The sequence below is a fragment of the Cladophialophora bantiana genome (assembly GCF_000835475.1).
Source record: "Cladophialophora bantiana CBS 173.52 unplaced genomic scaffold supercont1.14, whole genome shotgun sequence".
Lineage (NCBI taxonomy): Eukaryota > Fungi > Ascomycota > Eurotiomycetes > Chaetothyriales > Herpotrichiellaceae > Cladophialophora > Cladophialophora bantiana.
Window position 1 is genome coordinate 873,172 of NW_015971588.1, and position 19,126 is coordinate 892,297.

A 19,126-nucleotide genomic window follows, 5' to 3' on the forward strand; every position below is an offset into this window, starting at 1 on the left:
GCCTTACTTGCTCCCATTTTGCAGAACTTAGGAGTCAGGGAATTATCGAATAAACCGCCGAATAGGGCTCATGAGGTGTAGCAGAAAGTATGGAAACAATAAGAAATTGAAAGCTCGGTATTGCTACAGAATTCTGTATACTCTTCGTATGGAGTCGATGCTCGCCAGCCTGGTATTCGACGCGTGAGTGCACAGTGAACTTCATTCGGCTCGCAAAATCCGGCCTTGAAAGACATCAAGGCAAGAGAAAGAGCTAGTACGCACGTACGTAAGGGTCATTAATTTCGTTTATTACTTTCGTCCCAGTCCTCACTCAAATATAGTTCGTATCATTCTGTACGGTTAAAATGCCCCTCGCAGCCCGAGGATCAATTGAACGCCGTATACTCGGGTTTGATGTACGTATCGGCTATCTCTATGTCCTTTGTGGTCATCTTGGCGATGCCACGCTTGCGCCGCTGCAACTGCTGGATGTCATCTTCGACGGAATTCTGGACGACGTAGCGGGTGACCAGGACGGGTTTTTGCTGGCCGATGCGGATGGTGCGGCCGATGGCCTGGGCCTCGACGCTGGGATTCCACTGGGGCTCGACAAGGAACACGCGGTTGGCGGCGATGATACTAAGCCCAAAGGCGCCGACGCCCGTGGTCATGATCAGCACGGGGATCCACGGGTCCCTCTCGAAGCGTGCGAGCACCTGCTGGCGGTGCTCGACGCTGAGTTCGCCGTCAATGCGCTCGAAGGTCATTCTTCGGTCTCGCAGGTGTCGGCCGATCAGGTCCAGAGTGGTTGTCCAGCACGAGAAGACGATGCTCTTGTCGCCTGCTGCGGCGGCGGCGGCGAGGTCCTGCACGAGTGCGATCATCTTCGATGAGCAGCCCTCGGAGCGGAGATCGCCTTGGTGCAGACGGGACTGGGATATCTCCCCTACTCCCAACGCGTGACGTTGAATTTTGGAAGGTCGGAGCGTCGCCTCGCACACTGGACAGTTGTCGCCTGTGCCTTCTTTGCACTCTTTGCACAGAATATGTGTACACGTGTCAGACAGGCCTAGCGCCCGGTTCGGGAGGATGCCGTACACTGTCTGTTCGCACGCCGAACACTTAGCCTCTCCATCGCTCCCCACAGAGGTCAACGCGTCTTCTCGGGAATCCCGCGTGTTCCTGCTCTTAGCCCAATGGAACTGGTGCTGGAAAGTCCCATGATTGCAGAGAAGCCGCAGTTGAAGTTGAGCTTGGAACATGCTGAACTTGCTCTGGCTCTCAGATACCACGAGATGATGCAACGCTCGTTTCATGTCTTCTTTTGTCTTGTTATACTGATCTCGCTCTTTAGGCGACAACTGGATGCTGTGTATCGTCTCGATTGGGACGGCCATATTTAGGTAGTCCTTCGTACGCCGAATGCAGATTGAGTCAAACAACCGGACGAGATTGCGTTGGCCCTCCAGGCGCCTGATGCCCCCATCGTTGAATGGGACTGTTATGTATTTGCGGAAGACGGCCAGTCTGTCAAACGGGAATATCTTGATGAATGTGAACAAGGAACCGATATCATCCAGAGTATTTTGTATGGGAGTGCCGGAAAGACACCAGCGAAATTTCGCGTCTAGTTCAGCAACGCCCTTGTATAGAAAGGTAGAATTTCGTCGTATGAAGTGCGCCTCGTCCAGAACGATGCGATACCAGGCAACCTCTGTGGCAGGGTTGGCTCTGTGCTTATCTGCGATAATGGTATGATATGTTGTCAAGACGATGTCACAATCGGCCAAGATTCTGGAGTCTTTGGTTCTCGTATTACCGTGATATTTCAGGATCTTCAAGTGTTGATTGACGCGATTCCGGATCTCATCTTCCCATGTAGCCAGCAATAACGGGGATGGAACAACCACCAATGTCGCCCTCGAAGGTATTTTGCTGGGGAGGATGTCCTCCGCAATGTGCACATCCCGGTCATTGGACCATATCGTTGCCTCGTCCAGTGTCCTGACGATCAAAGCTAGTATCGAGTAGGTCTTCCCCATGCCCATTTCGTCTGCTAGAATACCGCCACCAGCTTCGACTGGCAGCGTCCGAGATTTTATCCCTGTGATTTTATGGCGATACCAGGGTTCCGATTCGATGAGCGTAGGCTCCCATAGTTGAAATTCCTCTGGGATAGGACCTGTCTCTCGCTGTATCATGAAGTCGAGAGCCTTCTCCTGATGGTGAAGAAGTGGTGTACGGAGGCGCTTATCACCAGCCACGCCCTTGAGATGCGAATCACGCGTCAGCATCGAGTACATTTTTTCAACCGAATCCTGAAAGCCAGAGGTTCTAGAGGACTGCTCAGTTTGACTAGGTATTTCTGGCTCAATCTGTTGCTGACTTGTATTCAACTTCAAGACATGCGGGTTGTCATATTTTGAATGTGGGCTCACCCAATCGGGCCGTTGAAGCCAGATTTTCTTGACGGAGAAATCATGGCCAATAGAAGTCTGTGACTCTTCAGTCCCATAGACATTGATGTTGATAGTTGTAAGCGCATCTTTCGCTTTTTTGGCGGCCCCAATATCTCTGAATGAGTCAGTCCTGTCTTATACATTTTCGGGACAGCATTAAAGGGAAGAGATAGTCATGTAAACGTAGTTGACGCTTGAGAAGTGGAGGGGCCGAGTCAAAAGCAGACATCACTCCGCCACATAGCTTGTAAATGCCTCTTCACCTGCTCGGGCCGGACACTTACTCGAAGATCATCCTTCTATGGACCAGCGCTTCAAGACGGATGTGTTGGGACTTTACGTGTCCCACCAATGACTCTGTCAAATGAAAATTGAGCGTTGCAATCCGCATGCCATCTGGGATGCAGATGGACAGACTATCGTCGTCGAGAACGACGTCCAGGATGAAATGTGTCCGGGTCTGAGGCACATTACCCCTGAGACGTTGCGAAACCTCACGCATGTCCCCTTCAAGCTTAGCTTTTGCACGGTAGATCTGTGCGAGAAGTATTAGTCTGAGCCTTTCAGGGTGAAGTCTATTCGGCCATAGTGGGCTTTTGGGAGGCGACGGAATTCACTTACCATGCCATAGCATCGATTGAAGCCATTTTGCCGCTGACAGCCTCTGTCTCCTCCACCTACCAGCAGCTCATCTACATCTCCAAAGGGAGCTATTCCCAGGTCTTTTGCTAACCAGGTTTCAATGTCGTCCTGCACATTGTGGATGGCAGGAAAGAAAGTATTTGATGGCTCGTGCCCCTCTTCAACATTGAGAATGCCAGCGTTAATGTTTGGATCTCCGATCAATTCGTTCCAGACATTGTTCCAGTCACGAGCGCCGACATCTAGATGGGGCTCTGGGCCATCACCAAAGCTCTCCGACTGCTGTGAAGAAAACGGCTGAGACGAGAAGGCGCCGCAATGGTCAGGGTATTGGAAGTGATCGAGCTGATGAGGCTGATCGAGCTGGTCGATGTAGTCGGCCGAACGTTTCAATGATGTCATAGCGTCTCACAGGGGGTGGAGCCTGAACCACGCATTCAGTCAAAGGTGCCTCCTTAAGTGCCAAACAACAACGGCACTGACTACCACCTGGCATCAGTGTCTGAATGCTACCGCATTGGCTTTAACACATCAATGCGACAAAGAAGCCAGCCATGCCAGCCTCGGGGACTCCCAGGAAGGTTATGAGGCTACACAACAATGCGGCTGAGGAGTGATTGGCTCCGCCTCAGCGTGGACGCCTTGTCATGCAAGCGAGTCTGCCTTCTCGCGTCTGCGCCTGCGCCTCGTTCTGTGTCGACCCTCAGCCTGATCGTGCTCCTCCTTAACATGGCCTCTAGGACTTTGCACACTCCTTCCCTGGACAATTCAACGGTGTCATCGACTGGGCTCAAGGCACCGGTTCGTGCTTACTGTTACTTTTCGAATCCATTAAGCCGCCTTCGAGATACCCTGCGCATGACTCGCTCGATTTGGGGACATTGAGCAGCAAAAGGCCACGAAGCCATAAAGATTTAGTCAAATTGTTGACCCTCGTTGTGCTCTATACCCTTCCTGTGCGAAATGTCTGCCCCAACACAAGCCACTTCAGCGGGACCTGGTGCGTTCGAAGTCGCGCTGACCAAGTTTAAAAGTCATCTGGACGGGAAGCAGTTGCAAAGCTTCAAGGTTACAACTCTCAGAGATGTCGAGGCGGCGCTCGCTGAAATTCAAAACCGTCAGACTGCACAGCGGGAACTACGCAATTTGACTCGAATTCGTCGCTTCCTGGATGCGATGGAGCAATTCGGCAATGTCGTCGAAGTCTTCACCAACACAAGTGATATCGTTGCTTTCATCTGGGGCCCGCTCAAATTTCTCCTGCAGGTGTCAAGCACCTGGGCGAATTCCCTTGATAGGATTCTGGAAGCATACGAGCAAATTGGCGAAGCATTACCTCTGCTCGAGCAGTATGAGTCACTTTTCACAAAATGTCCGAAGATGCAAAAGGTGCTTGTAATGATGTATACGGACATTCTTGATTTCCATCTACCCGCAGTCAGCTTCCTCAACCGTTCAAGTGAGCAACAGTTTGTAAACCCCCTGTCGTGCCCCCGACTAACTTTCCTGGAGAGTGGCGACAGTTTTTTCGATCATCATGGGGTGACTTCAGATCAAAGTTCGAGGGAATTCTCAGGAATCTTGAACGGCACAGGCGTTTGATCGAATCACAATTCATCCTGCTACAGGCTTCCGAGCATGAGAAACACCGCACTGACGTGCTTCAGAATATTCAGAACATGAGGCAGGGAATTCAGAATATCCAGACAGTGGAGGAGGAAATTCGAAAAGTCCAGCAGGAAGTGCGTGTCGCGCAAGAAAAACTTCAACGTGCCGAAGAGGATCGCAGAGCTGACCAGCTGCGCGCGGTACGTGTCTGGATAGCCGGAACTCCTATTTCCGACTACCACGCATTAGCTTTAAAAGCCCGCGAGGACTATCCTCAGACCGGGCTCTGGGTCACACAGCATCCAAAGGTGTCAAGCTGGCTCACGGATGACATTCCACGGTCCTCAATTCTGTGGATGCACGGCATTCCAGGCGCTGGTGAGGAATTTACAACTCCAAGATAAATGTCAGCTGAAGTGGTCTAGGGAAAACGACATTGGCGTCGATCATCATTGAAGCTTGCAGAAAACAACAGCAAGCCCAAACCGCGTACTTTTACTGTAGACATGATGACTCTGAGGGGACTACTTGTGGCAAAATCTTGAAGGGCCTTCTCGCTCACCAAGTTGATTGGTATCCGGATCTTGTGCCCTATTTTCATGAACAGCGGCAGCGAAGCCTCGAAGCTGTCCTGACTTCGGACAACGCCGCAAAGCCCCTTTTCGAAACCGTTTCCGGAGAGGGCAAGCGTCAGTACATCGTGGTCGATGGGCTGGACGAATGCCAAATGCCGGAACGGAAGTCGATACTAAAGATTTTAACGGATTTGGTCAACCAAATTGACGCCAAAGAGCCGTCAAAACTTCGGGTCCTCATTATCAGCCAGGAAGAGCCTGATATTCGGAGAGCATTATCGTCGGCAGACGAGTTCCTAATCAAACGCGAAGACAACAGCCAGGACATCCGCACATTTGTGCAAGCTTGGACAGCCAAGATCCAGACAAAGTTCGATCTTAGCGACGACGATTCATCTCTGTTAACGTGGCTCACATGCCGTAACGCAGCGGGTATGGATACTTTGTCGTTTATGGAACAGATCGCTAATTTCAAAAGGTCAATTTCTCTTCGCTAAACTGGTCATGGAATACCTGTACCAGCAACCCACGCGTGAAAGGCTTGAAAAGGAAGTCAAATTTGAGGCTTTTCCAAAGGAGTTGGCAGAAGTGTGAGTATCAACCGTCTCCGATTCGCCGATTCGTACGTAGTTAAGGTTCACCTCTGGTTGCAGTCATCTAAAGTCCACGAACAAATCTTTTGTCAGGGTTAACCTTTTGCACCAGATACGATCGCATCATTAAACGCATCAAAAGCCGGCTTGGTGAAAACGAATGGGATTTCGTTCAACAATTTCTAGGGTGGATGACTTGTGCTGCTCGGCCACTCAAATGGCACGAAATACAAGGTGCAATGTCAATATCTCTGGATGAACAAGAAGTAAATAAGAAACGTCGGAGCCCTGAATCAGCCCATGAATATTGCGGACCCTTGGTAACTGAGTGCGATAACCGTGTAATTCTCGTGCATGGCACAGCAAAGAGGTATGTTTCACAAGATTGAGATGCTGTAGACTTCATAGCAAAGCTGGCAGATTTCCTCACTATTTTTTTCTCTCTTCTGTTTGGGCTAATTGTCAATAGGTACATCGCGGAGTCAAAACACATCGATCTTTTGGCCGTGGAATGCCGGCTTGCGAGCTTGTGTTTGGAGTACCTTGCTTTCCCCTGCTTCGACGGAGATGACTTGGAGGCATATATTCTCAACGGTTCGTATGCTTTTGCGGACTACGCAGTTGCCAAGTGGATGTACCACTTTAAGAAGATACTCGGTCAACTGGCCAGTAACGTTGATGCAATCCAATTCGAAATGTACGAGACGGTGGTGCAGGAGCTCTGGGAGGCAGTGGAGAAAATTACCGAGCAGTATAAGTTCGACCTTCAAGCCAGTCGTACCGAAGCCGAAGGCATGCAATTAAATGTCTTCAGGTTGGAGCCTGGGGTGTGCCGCGTGCTTGCGGCATTCGAGGGCGCTGAAGAAGTATTCCTGTCCCTGTGGACGCATATAAAACTGCACGAGATCAAGGGTTCGGAAAAGCGCAATGAAATTAGCTTGGAGAGGCTTCGGACCGCGATGGATAAAATACGAACGTCATTGGAAGAGCTCTCTAAGAACAAGACATTGACGCCGAAAGATCGCAAGGAGCTGGAGTCATATTACAGTTCCAAATTTTTCCGATGCCCGAAAGTGACTTGCTATTACTTCCACGAAGGGTTTACTGATGGAAAAAGCAGGAAAAAGCATGTCAATAGGCACGACCGACCATTTCAATGCGACCAGGTGGATTGCACCGGAGCCGACTTAGGGTTTGGGTCGAAAAAAGAACTCGAGAACCACATGCAAAACTTTCATGCGGATGCGGAGATGAAAGCTCTCCTCTTCAAGGAAACGAAGCCTGCTACAAGCAGCCGCGCGAAGTATCCCTGCGGAGAGTGTGAAAAGAGCTTTGTCCGCAAATCGATATTACGAGACCATGAACGAGTACATAAAGGTGAAAAACCATATGAATGTGCACGTTGCGGCAAGGCTTTCGCTCGGAAAAATGATTGTAAGAGACATGAAAAGATCCACGAGCACCGACGATGAGGATGATGAGGGAGTTGTTGAGAGAGCGGCATTCACAGCTTTGGGCAGATAGGCTGAATTCAAATCTGTGACAATGACACTCGCCATAAGCTTCACCCCCATAACCCGAGGAACGGGGCGTCGAGGTATTCCTGGTGTCCCAACTAGAAGAAGCCTGGTGTAGTACTGCAATTGGAGTGCCCTCGAGTGATCAAAGTGGTTTGAGTGGTGCACCTCCCACTTTCTTGACGAGTGAGGATTCGTGATCCTGTTGCCAAGACTTAAGCAATATCGGGCAACCAGCAGGATGAAGGAGGACCACTGGTGGGCAACCTGACAAATACCAAGTACCGTGCTTGTGCACTGCACTTTTAGTGTTCTTGAACTCTCATAACGATTGTCGTGATGAAGGCTGAGCAGTGCACTGCACTTTTAGCGTTGTTGAGACAACTCTTCACTAGGCCATTTTCTGACGGATTCCTTGGCACTGTGCAGGCACCGTGTCACGAGGTAGTCCGTACTCGGTACTCCGTCACCCATTGCCGCTGCACATCCATCATCGGCGCTGCACAGTTGGGCTCGAGAGTCGTCGCCGCTCAACCTCTTGGGTTATCCCGCTGACCGCGCGTCGAGGATGTCAAGGCCCCTTCTAGCATGGACTGACCTCGGGTGGAATGGTCTATCACAGCCACACACTGAAAGCAGGCCTGCCCTCTCTCCCCGATCCCAATGGACACCCTTCGACAAGAGAATGCCAATGGCGACTTTGACCGACTCTGCGACTCGCAATTCTGCCAGTTCCTTGCCGCTTTGCAGTTCGACCCAGCACTCAGTGCATTCGACGTAATGGGACAGGCCTTGAGCCGGCGCTTCCCCCATGTTATGACCTTCTATGAACTCGAGATAGGGACCCTCCAAACTATTGCCGCTAGAGATCACTGCCCTTCTTGCAGATTCGCCCTCACCATCCTAGAAAGCTGCGCCGGTGATAGGGGCCCCCCAGACACGACGTATTTCGCTTCTTTTCCTAAGACACACTTACGTTTCAGCCTTGCCCACCACAAACCAAATGGCCGAGCTCACTATCTCATGAGCAAGTTCGGAGAACAGATTACATTCCTTGCAAACGACAGCGTCCGAGTTCCCGAGGCGGGAAGGCTCGTGGATCCCAAAGGAGTAGATTACCAACGTATGAGATCCTGGTTGGCGCTCTGCGAGCAATTACATGATGTCTGTCCGGCCACGGCGACGGGGAAGAGCCCCCATCGCCTAAATCTTCTCCCTCACCTCCGCGTTGTCGATGTTCAGGAAATGTGTCTGACCGATATTCCATGGACTGAAAAGTACGTGGCCTTGAGCTATGTGTGGGGAGGAGCAACTCCTCCTCGGCTTCTCAAACACGAGTTGGACATGTGGAAAACGCCGGGTTCGATCCGATGCCGAGCTGATACCTTTCCCCGAACCATTCGCGACTCTCTAGAAGTGGTCACGAAGCTCAACTTACGTTACTTCTGGTTTGATTCGCTGTGTCTCCTACAGGATGACCTGGAAGACCTTCGGAAAAGCATCAACAATATGGACATGATATATGAGAGGGCATACGTGACCATTGTTGCCGCCAACAGTCCCAGTGCGGATGGTGGTCTTCCAGGAGTGGGGTCATCTCGCACCCCAAACCAGATGATACAACACATAAAGCCTGGTATCAGTCTAATAAATATCGCCCCGCTGGATGCCCATCTGAAAACATCAGTATGGTCGACGCGCGGTTGGACGTATGACCTTGTCTTTCATCTTTCCTACAATGCGGCCCTTTTGTCAAGCTGCTGCTAATAATCATTGACGTAGACTTCAGGAACAACATCTCTCACGCCGAACGATGAATTTTGTCAATGGCCAAGTATATTTCCGCTGTAGGCAGCGGATATGGTCTGAGGACTTGTGTAGGGACCTGGCCCCTCGGTCGCAAAATCCTATCGAATGGGCAACCAATTACATCGCTCTGGCCCGAGAAGGTATGGACGAGATGGAATACCTCTTACAGCCTTATGATTTCCTCTTCAGCGCTCTGGAGGAATTCCAAAAACGCAACATCACCATGGACAGTGACGCGCTGAATGCCATGGCTGGCTTCCTCCAGCGAGTGGCCGAAGCTGGAAAGACCGCGATGATCGAAGGTCTACCCGTCAAGCTCCTCCCTGTAGCTATGATCTTTCGGAACCGCGCCGATAACCCAGACTTGTCTCCGGACGTGCGACGTAGGTCAGATTTTCCGAGCTGGTCCTGGGCGGGATGGCGGGCCCCCTCTTTTTGGGACTATTGGAAGGAAATCGACGTTACAGAAGGTGAAGGCGAGATCCTCGACTGGCTTACTGGAGCGAATTGGATCACATGGTCTGTGTCCAAAGATGGCGGAGCGCCTGAAGTTTTTCATGATCCGTCAACCATCAGAAACCAATTTTTCGCGGACGAGGGAGACAGAGCGAAGGGAGATGACATGCACCGCCCCGCGACAGCACACGTAGAGAGATCTATACCTCCTCCATTCGAACAAATGCCGTGGGCTTTCCGAGAACAGGCCCCGAAAATCCCGCCAGACATGCCCTATCCCCTCTTAATCTTCCGGACTGTCGTCATCCGCATGGCCGTTGCTCCCCCAGGACCAGACTCAGATTCTTACTGCCTCTTCTCCATCCTAGACAACACCGGATCGAGCTGCGGTGAAGTTATACCAGACTTCATCCCCGAGTCTCCCAACACAGACACTAATGACAGAGCCACCGGTGCTGAAGGAGACGCAGGTGCCGACGCAGAGGCGCACACAGAAGCAACACGATTGCCGCCCGAGCATCCACTCTTTGAGTTCCTCCTCCTCTCCGAACGACACCACAAGCCGAACCTGACGGCCGCGGCGCCTGGGGACGACGACTACGACGATGCTGTTGCAAACTTCGTCGAAAAGAACACGTACTGGGTCATGATGGTCGAATTCCTGCCTGAGAAGGCCGTCTATGAACGCCGAGGCATCGGCCACGTCCTGAAGACTTTGGTGCTAGAGGGGAAGACCCTCAGTCCAGGGCCCGAGTGGCGGGAGATCGTGCTGGCCTGAGCAAAAGCAAACAAGGGGACGACCTACAAGTTAGTGCTTCGGAACGGAGTGAATCCAATACAGCGGAGCGGCGTAGAGTCATGTGTGATAGGGAACTGGATCGATAGAACCGCCTCTATCGGCTAGGAAGAATCAAGCACAAGACAACAGATAGATAGATATTAGCGTGATGCCACCCTACAGACGCAGGGCTTTTTCTAGGGGTAGGTAGATATGAGGTATACGATGATTTTGACGATTTTGACGCCCATAGTGACGACAAGCTATGATAACAATTACCATGAACGATGAACAACGAATCGTGAGCGGTAAATAATAGCTGAGGTGATGAGACGATGGATATAGATAGATAATGAGTGGATGATAGATAATGGACGATGTCCCTTTGCGTACGCGGCACTCGTATCTCACTTTCACTCCACGAATTAAACACATAAATCCATACATACTTCTGCGACGGAAATCAACTCCACGACCAGGAATACCATTCTCTCTCATGTGGTCTCTCTCCGCTCCCCCTCACTGAATCTTGTCCCCCTTCAACAGAAATGTAAGTGGGTTGGAAAAGGAAAGGGGAAGGAGAAGGGACCCCTTTGCCGAGCAGGATGGAGGAAGAAGCGAAAAATAACAAAAAATAGAATTCCGATGTGGCAGGTTCTGTTTTTACCCCGCGGTGAGAAGAATCTCCCAGGTCCCAGGACGCGCCAATAGATATACCGATTTCCCTAACCGACGGGCAGATCGACATACAAATAGATACGGAAAGGTAAGTAGACAAATATAAACAAGGGAGGCCCTCTGAACTGGGGGCAGATAGATACACTGGACCACCAACGCCATGCCAAACGTATACGCACAAACACACACATACACATAGCCCGGTACTGTTTTCTCCCATAACGTGTGTATTGCCCCCAACCAGACTAACCAACTCAACCCGATGCCAACAGGATATCCAAGTTAGAAAGAAGAGAGAACCGAAAGAGAAGAATATACTAACAATAGAGGACAAGAACATTCACGCGGTGAACTTGCTCCGGACCCTCAGACTAGCACCGTAGAAATACAGGCCGTACATGCCGACGATGCCGACGACAGACAGACCCGCCACGAGAGTGACGCCCCGATCGATGCCGAGGTTCGTGTACATCTGGCGGGAGAACTGGACGAAGGCGGCGGCCAGCAAGGAGCGGGCGCAGTCGTTGGCAGCGAACAGGCTGGCGACGTAGCGAGGGTACGACAGCGGCACGTAGCAGATCAGAGCCTGGAAGATGAAGAAGGTGAAGAAGGCGAAGATGCCGATGCCCAGCGTTGGCACCATCCAGTGGATGTCCGTGCGTGCGGTCCAGGCAAACAGCAGCAGACCGACCGGCGGGCCCCAGACGCCGAAGAGGCCCGGGAGGAGCCACTGCTCTTGAGCGACCGGTTCGCCCTTTTCTTTGTGGTGTGCTCGCGCCCGAGGGATGAAGTAGTACGTGATGTAGAGATAGTAGATGATGAGACCACATATACAGCCGATGGTTAGGGAGGTAAAGATGAGCCCCATGCCGCCGAGAGACGTACGGTAGGTGCCTAGGTAGACAAGTGGGAAAGCCTCGAAGAAAGAATAGTAAGCGGCATAGACAATGGAGCCGTAGACACAGGCATAGAGGATGGCAGGGTCCTTGACGGTGATTTCCAACGGCTTGTTAAGTGCTGCAAGGAGCATCTTGGCAAAAGCGAGAGGTTTGAGTTCACAGGGTGCTTTATATGCGTTGTTGCCCGTGGCTTTGCGGAGACGTCTGGCGCGGTTAAGAAGGATGGTCTGGGGGGATGTCTCGGGGAGAAAAGGGAGGAACACAAGGACCACGGCGCCCATGATAACCACTTCATATAGCGGCCATCGCCAGTTGTCTGGGACGGCGTAGCCGGCCAACAGCGGCCCGAAAGCAGGACCACAGTACATGCTGGCCACCCACCAGATGTAGCCATATGGGGCGCTGTACATGTCGTAGACATCTTCGATGGAGGCGGCGCCGCTGGCCAGGCAAGGGCTGCCAAACCAGCCTTGAAGGAACCGCAGGATGATCAGGCCGGGGAAGTTGTTGACGAATACTAGGCCGATGGAGACGAGGAAGAATGCCATGAAGGAATAGAGGTACGGGGGGTTCCGTCCTATACTTGGGACTTCACTGAGAGGGGAAAAGAACATCGGGCCAGTTCCATCTAAACATTTTATTAATATCAATATAATCCGAAAATAAGTGTGAGCGGGGGCTTGACTTACAACCGACGACGTACATCGATAGACCAAGACTGGCAACAACAACCGAGACATTGAATCGTTCCACGATGAAGCCGGCAGTGGGGGTGATGATCGAAGCCGTGCAGTAGACGACGAAAGTATAAACGTTGATCACGGTGACGGTCCATGTCTTCTTCGCTCCAGACCAGTTTCGGGGATTCTCGTTGTCGTTCTCGGTGAAGAAGACCACAATGGGCTCTGTCAGAGCCTTTTGCGACATGGCGCTTGAGAGCCCGTCAGGAGGAGTGGCCAACCTGGCCGAGACACTGGGGAGATGCTTCTCAATGTCCTTTTCGCTGGCATCGTCGCCTAAGGGAGGGAGGACTTCCTCCGAGACAAAAGGCAGGTTAGGTAACTCGAAATCGGTGACTTCCTCTGGATAATACAGCCATGACTTGAACCCAATTAGACGCAGGAATTGGCCAGCCGGCGTGTCTCTAATGGTCGACATATTGACAATGGCTATTCAACAAGAGAGGTGGACAAGGTCTGATGGGCATTTCCTTCTCGCTCTCCCATCCACCTTCTTATTAAGACAGTCATCACCGTGGACCAGGACATGAATGTCGCGGACCCCGATGTCCCCTCCAAGGGCTGAGGAGCTTGTCAACGTGGAAGACGACACGTTGGGTCCCTGTCCCTGTCCCTGCAAGGCTGGCTGGAGAACTTTTACTATGGAAATTCGCCTAGATTCCGACGTATATTGAGATGAGCGCACCCTCGAAATCGGCGAGATGGCGCAATACGTCTTCGGCTATTGGCTCTAGAGGGACGAGGTCCGAACTAAATAGATGCCGAAATTGTCACGACAGCCACCAACCACCGTGGCGGTTTTGACCATGCGGCTGAGATCGATTTCGATTGTCGAAGGTGCGCCATTGGTGCGATGAAGCATCGAGGCCTTGTCAGGGCGTCAGTGGGTGTGCGACTACTTTGTAGTTTGCTTTGATCCACCCATACGGCTGGAGATGCCGGCCTCCAAAATACCCAGATGTGGCTCGCAGAGGTATCCCTTGGCAGCGGGGGAAGCGGTACAAAGCTGGGTTTGTAGCTTGAAACAAACAAGCTTCCTAGAAGGCGGTGGACGGGGGGATGAATATCGGCCTCATCTAGATGGGATTTGTCGGGTATGGCGGAGCAAGGATAGGAGGATTGAGGGCCCAAGGCTGTGGAGGCCCATGAGCTATGTACGTATATAGTTTGTGGCGTTCACCCACCTGGCACAAGAGCTACCTGGACGAAAGACCTGGGTGCAGTGTTCTGGGAAAGATGAGCTGTGACCCCGGCTGCATTTGCGGTTTGTGGAAGAACCGAAGCAGCTTGGGACAAAGAATCATGACATGGGGAAATCAGAATTCGTCATCCTGCTCGCCCACGAGGTGTTCGAGGATGTTTGCCGTCTCCATCTTTCGGCTAATTTCCACCCTGGACGCCATAGTTCAAGCCACATCGAACATTCCTCGCGAAAAGTACGTACATACTACCCAGTATGTACTCGACCCTCCGTACCCAGTACCGAGTATTACTGCTTACACCCTTCGGAGAATTCGAGGATATTTCTATCCGAGTCATAAGTTTCGGTTGGTGGTCTGTGTTTCTCCGCCCCTCCTCCATGTTGTTTCTGTATCAAGCCTGTGCGTGCCAGTGGAAACAGTGGTATTCGGTGCCGAATGTTATCCTGCATACGGTGTCTATACTTCCCATCGATTCTGTTTTCTATAACCACCCAAACAGACGCGTTCATGGCCGTGCTGATTGTTTACAGAGTTGAAGGCCTCCAGGTCTGAAACAACTATGACAAGCCTCGCCCGCTTGTTTGAGCACAAATGGTGCCCTCGGCCGCGTCAATTGGTCTTTGGGGGGCCTTATCAAGCCTGCTCGCCAAGGCTCCAGGGCTGCCAGGGCTTCTCCAGGTCGTCCAAAACAAGCGAGATCGGCTCGCCCTGTGCGCCTCGTCTGCCGGGAGATTTTTCTGCGACTATTAAGTGCTTACCGACCCAAGAAGACTGGGTACAGGGATTCTTGTTGATTTCCCCCTTTTCATGGGTTTATCGTCGCCACCAGTTCGCTCATGGATGCGCTCATGCTCGCGGCATCTGATGATGCTCCTTACGCTCCTTCCGAATCGATCTCTCACACAACACTCCGTGCCCCGTCAGTATATTTAGAGGACGTATATCATGGCAATTCCGGAAGTAGGATCGAGAGTTGAGCATCAAGCAAATATGCGGACTGCTGCTTCAGCTTGCCACTGGGTCAAATTGACCCCAGATGGATTTACCTTTGCAATTATCTTTTTGAAACTCGGCAAATTGCGCCGGCTATCCCGGGAAGAAAAAGAACAACTCTGGAAAGGCTTTTGCTCAACGTGATCGACGTTGATGTGTGACCTGTACAGAGTGCCTGGCCAGGACTGCCAGGACTGCCAGGACTGCCAGGTGCCGGAGTCACAAGGGCTTTAGCATGGATTTCAACACGGTCCAAATCAATCGGAACTGACAGATCATGGCTAGTCCTCGCCAAACACGCTTGAAAATAAGATTCTCGAGTTGACCGCGTTCTCCGGCTCAATGCTCCACTCAACCCTGTGAACTGTGCTGGTCTCGGAGCTTTCTGGTGTCTATGTCAGTCCCCCATGGTGATGGAATGCGCCATCTTCTCGGTAAGTAGTACTCTAGCCCAGATGCACTCGCGCAGCCTGCAGACTGCAGCATAAGGGCCATCTCGTATTGATATGATTACTAGGCAGCACAGTTCGGAATGCATCCCTGCAGTGAAAAAGGACAATATTGGCGGTAAAGCCAAGGATGGGAAATAAGTACTCAAATCTCTCTATCTGCTTATAGCCGAGGCGCCGCGCCCAACACTCTGCGCTTGTCGGCCAGAAAGGCATCAACGATTTCGAGAGCTTTGCTCAAATATTCTGGCATAAGCGTGAAATGAATGCGAACATAGCCGCGAAAGTCACTCTGCTTTTCTCTGCTAAAGCAGAGACTCCCGGGACTTATGAGCACCCTTTTTTCTTTCAAGAGCTGTTGACAAACCTCAACCTCATCCATCACTCCTCCATTTGGAGAGGAGAATTTGACAAAAGCAATGGCTCCAGCCGTTGGCCGTATCCAGGAGCACATGTCGCTATTCTTCTTGATGAATGCATCTAACAGGGCCAGATTCTCCTGCGCGTATTCGAGATGTCTTTTCAAGATGAGTGGACGACAGCGATCGCTCAACGTCTCTGTGGCAACGACTTCGTCGATGAGGCCCGTTGACATGACTGTATATTGACGCGTATTTAGGAGTAGGTCGAGAATCTCGCGGTCGCGAGATACGATCCATCCGATCCTCACCCCCGACATACCCCATACTTTGCTCATTGAACTCGTGACGATGACTCTACGGTATCCATGTTCCACTAATGAGGCAGTGGATGCAGCAGAGGGGACGTGATAGAGTGGTCGAAATATCTCGTCAGCAAACACTATGATGTTGTGTTCGCGAGCAACGTCCAGAATTTTCTTTTGGAGCGCCCCGTCGAGATGTGAACCTGTTGGGTTGCTCGGATTGTTCAGGACGATCATCTTGGTCGAAGGCTTGATCAATCCACGAAGCTCTTCAACGCTAGGCTGCCATCCGTTGCCAGGATCAAGTTTCAAGTAGGACATTTCACACGGGAAGCTTTCTGGTAGTGCGAGAAGTTGTGGATATGTCGGATACTGGCAGATTACGTGGTCGCCGGTCTGCAGAAGACTCTGAAAGACTGTCAAGTTGGCGCCCGTGCTCCCCGGGGCAGTGATGACATTCTCCGGCAATATGTCCTCGGTGTACAGGTTCGCAATTTGCCTGCGCAGCTCAAGCGTGCCCTCCGGTGTCCCGAGGCTCAATTTCATGGATCGGAACTTCAACGCTTCCTCAGTTGCGGCAGGGTCATTGGAGAGAGAAACAAGATCATCCAGCGATATGCTCGGGGCAGCGCTCCCGCCGAGGACATATTGAGCGCTATCCTTGTTGCCTTCAATCCACTAAGAAACCTCGAGGTGAACAACAGCTCTCTGAAAAAAATCCGAAGGTCTGGAGACTTACATTGGCAAGTTGGAAGGGAGCGAGTTGCACCATTGTGCTAGCAAGTGGCAGGATTCCCAACGATCACAAAGTCGTCTGAAGCGATGAGGTAGTCGACCTTGCGAGGTTCTACAGAGATATTCGTTTGTATCCGTGTGCTCAAATGTACGCCCTTCTTTGACACGACCTTAGCGTGCTTCTTGGTATCAAAGGCTCGGAGCCATCACGCGTATAGATAGGGCCAATTAAGGCGCCCTGTTGCTGCTGACTTGACATCATCTCAGATACATTCTCAACGCCATAGGCCGGATCATCATCTGCCTCGGCCTCGCTACAGGCACCCCAAGGGGCTAGGTATCAAATACGTGCCAATTATTCGAGCCTCCCATTTTCATGTGTCAAACTAGTACGAATTCTTCCCGTGGCACTAGGGGGGTGGGCGATCTACGATGCTAAGGCATAGCTTCAACAACTTATGGCCTACATGTCTGAGAGAACCAAATCAGTGGCTGCGATGCTAACTATGCAATAGCGTACAACAGTGAAGCCCCGCAAGCGGAGACTAGATTCTTCGAACAGCATCAGCCTGGCGTTGTCGACTATCGAAGATGAATAGCCTTGGATCGAGATAAATCCGGAGGTAAATCCCTTAACAAGAACTCCTGACAAGTGTAAAAGAGATCTTGTTTTTGTTCATTTTCTGTGCCTGCATATGGGGGTGGCTTTTCGAAAATGCCAGCCCAGTGTGGGTAGGTCGATGGATCGAAGACTACGCAAGATCCGCTGTGCGAGATTCCACTGATCGTAAACTTTGTCGGTTCTTTTTCTCTCTGTTTCTCCACAGCACACCTCACAGAAGCACATTCAGGAGCAGTACCTTGAAGACCCTCTGGTACGACCAGAAACTCCTAGCAAGATGCTTCCCATAGTGGAGCCAGCCGAGCAACACCCACTTGTTCTTTCCCTCGGCGTCAAACAGCTTTGGAGTCAGCCCGCTGAACCACCGGTCGAATTCTTCTTGAATCTTGGTCTCGTCATCGGTGCATCCGCCGAAATCGTTGTCCGGCGCAAAGGAGTGACTGTCGTCGCTCGATTCTGAACCACCGCTTCCAAACAGCAAATGGATGGATTGTCCTGCACCAAGGAACGGAAAATAATGTTTGCCATCTCTCTGCGGCGGTAGTTGGAAGGTAGCGTCCGAGAAACAACTACCACCAGTAGATGACGCTTCTCCGTTTTCCGAGCTTTGGCCCAGATGCTGATATGCGACGCTACTTGGTGGAAGTTCCTTATCGGAATTTGACCCGTTGACATGAATTCCTTCGAGGAAGTCTCGATAAGTCTCGAGGTCCTGCATGCATTCGGCCCAGCGGTCCCCAAGTTCTGGAAATTTAGTGTCGAGCCGCGATAGCATCTTGAAGGACAAGTCGACATACGCAATCATATTCTCCAGGTGATCTGGGATTCGTTGTTGCAAGATTTCCAGGATGGCCTTGTTGCTGTTCCGCCAAAGCCGCTCGGGTAGTTCATAATGACCTGCTAACCGTTGCACCACTCTGGCAAGTACAGGATCATGGGATGCCAGGAGAAAGTCTTCCTGCTCGTGGGGTAATGTTCGCGTCAGCCCGATCAGCACTGACCACTGCGCCTTGTCCAATTCTTTCACTGGAGATGCTGAAAAAGCCCCAGTTCTTTCGATGACTTCCTTCTCGGCGCAGAGAAGACGTACGTATTTTTCTGCCATCTCAATCAGCAAAGGTTCCTCGGCGTTGAGCAAAAACTACCTTTGACCTCCGCTACGAGTTGTTCCTTCATTTTCAGCCACGGCGAGTCTACTCCATCATTTTCCCAACATTCTGCCAGCTTGTTCGCCGGGGGCTTGGGTTGCAGCTTTGCTCTCGCTTCGATATGCAGTAGTTCCTGTAGTTGTCCCAGTTTTGCCATTATTGGGTCGTTTTCAAGAGCGAGAGAATAGTTTTGTCTGTGTCCCAATGAGCGTTTCGAGCACTTGCTTTCTGAAGAACTGTCCCACGCCGGCGGGTCCTTTCTCTTGGCCTGGACGATCGGTACTTCTTCGAGGTTTCGATCAACAGCCAATACAAGAGTTCCCGGCGGTGGCGGTTTTAATGACCACGGTCTTCCAGCACGTTTCCCCCGCTGGCGCGACTCGGTTGACTCTTCGGGGATTCTCTGCCTAGCGCTAGTAGAAGGCCCCGGGGAGTCACAAAGTAATGCGGCGTACAGCATTCCACTGCTGGAACCGGTATCCATAGCGAACTTGAGTAGTCTGGCATTATTTGACATTTGGATGATCAGAGCCCCGCATCCACTGTTACAGATAGAGGAGTGGTGAGAAGTCGGGAA

The 19,126-nt window shown here is 51.5% G+C and overlaps 6 protein-coding genes across 6 annotated transcripts; 2 read left to right on the top strand and 4 right to left on the bottom strand.

Moving 5' to 3' along the window:
- Positions 1-368: 368 nt before the first annotated feature.
- On the bottom strand, positions 369-3,485 carry Z519_09113 (uncharacterized protein; the record flags this gene model as incomplete). Its single annotated transcript, XM_016766838.1, has 3 exons — positions 369-2,556; positions 2,726-2,976; positions 3,063-3,485. The coding sequence occupies 3 exons, from the start codon at positions 3,483-3,485 to the stop codon at positions 369-371; spliced, it is 2,862 nt and encodes a 953-aa protein (XP_016617136.1).
- A 561-nt stretch (positions 3,486-4,046) lies between these two features.
- On the top strand, positions 4,047-7,331 carry Z519_09114 (uncharacterized protein; the record flags this gene model as incomplete). Its single annotated transcript, XM_016766839.1, has 7 exons — positions 4,047-4,542; positions 4,596-4,741; positions 4,781-5,069; positions 5,117-5,698; positions 5,745-5,856; positions 5,972-6,229; positions 6,329-7,331. The coding sequence occupies 7 exons, from the start codon at positions 4,047-4,049 to the stop codon at positions 7,329-7,331; spliced, it is 2,886 nt and encodes a 961-aa protein (XP_016617137.1).
- A 708-nt stretch (positions 7,332-8,039) lies between these two features.
- Positions 8,040-10,419, top strand: Z519_09115 (uncharacterized protein; the record flags this gene model as incomplete). Its single annotated transcript, XM_016766840.1, has 2 exons — positions 8,040-9,085; positions 9,159-10,419. 2 exons carry the CDS (start codon positions 8,040-8,042, stop codon positions 10,417-10,419), a joined length of 2,307 nt encoding a protein of 768 aa, XP_016617138.1.
- A 1,018-nt stretch (positions 10,420-11,437) lies between these two features.
- Z519_09116 (uncharacterized protein) lies at positions 11,438-13,154 on the bottom strand (the record flags this gene model as incomplete). Its single annotated transcript, XM_016766841.1, has 2 exons — positions 11,438-12,624; positions 12,686-13,154. The coding sequence occupies 2 exons, from the start codon at positions 13,152-13,154 to the stop codon at positions 11,438-11,440; spliced, it is 1,656 nt and encodes a 551-aa protein (XP_016617139.1).
- Positions 13,155-15,543: 2,389 nt separating this feature from the next.
- Z519_09117 (uncharacterized protein) lies at positions 15,544-16,816 on the bottom strand (the record flags this gene model as incomplete). Its single annotated transcript, XM_016766842.1, has 2 exons — positions 15,544-16,722; positions 16,784-16,816. 2 exons carry the CDS (start codon positions 16,814-16,816, stop codon positions 15,544-15,546), a joined length of 1,212 nt encoding a protein of 403 aa, XP_016617140.1.
- Positions 16,817-17,612: 796 nt separating this feature from the next.
- Positions 17,613-19,033, bottom strand: Z519_09118 (uncharacterized protein; the record flags this gene model as incomplete). The annotated part of the gene is made up of 2 exons (XM_016766843.1): positions 17,613-18,499; positions 18,547-19,033. 2 exons carry the CDS (start codon positions 19,031-19,033, stop codon positions 17,613-17,615), a joined length of 1,374 nt encoding a protein of 457 aa, XP_016617141.1.
- Positions 19,034-19,126: the final 93 nt, after the last annotated feature.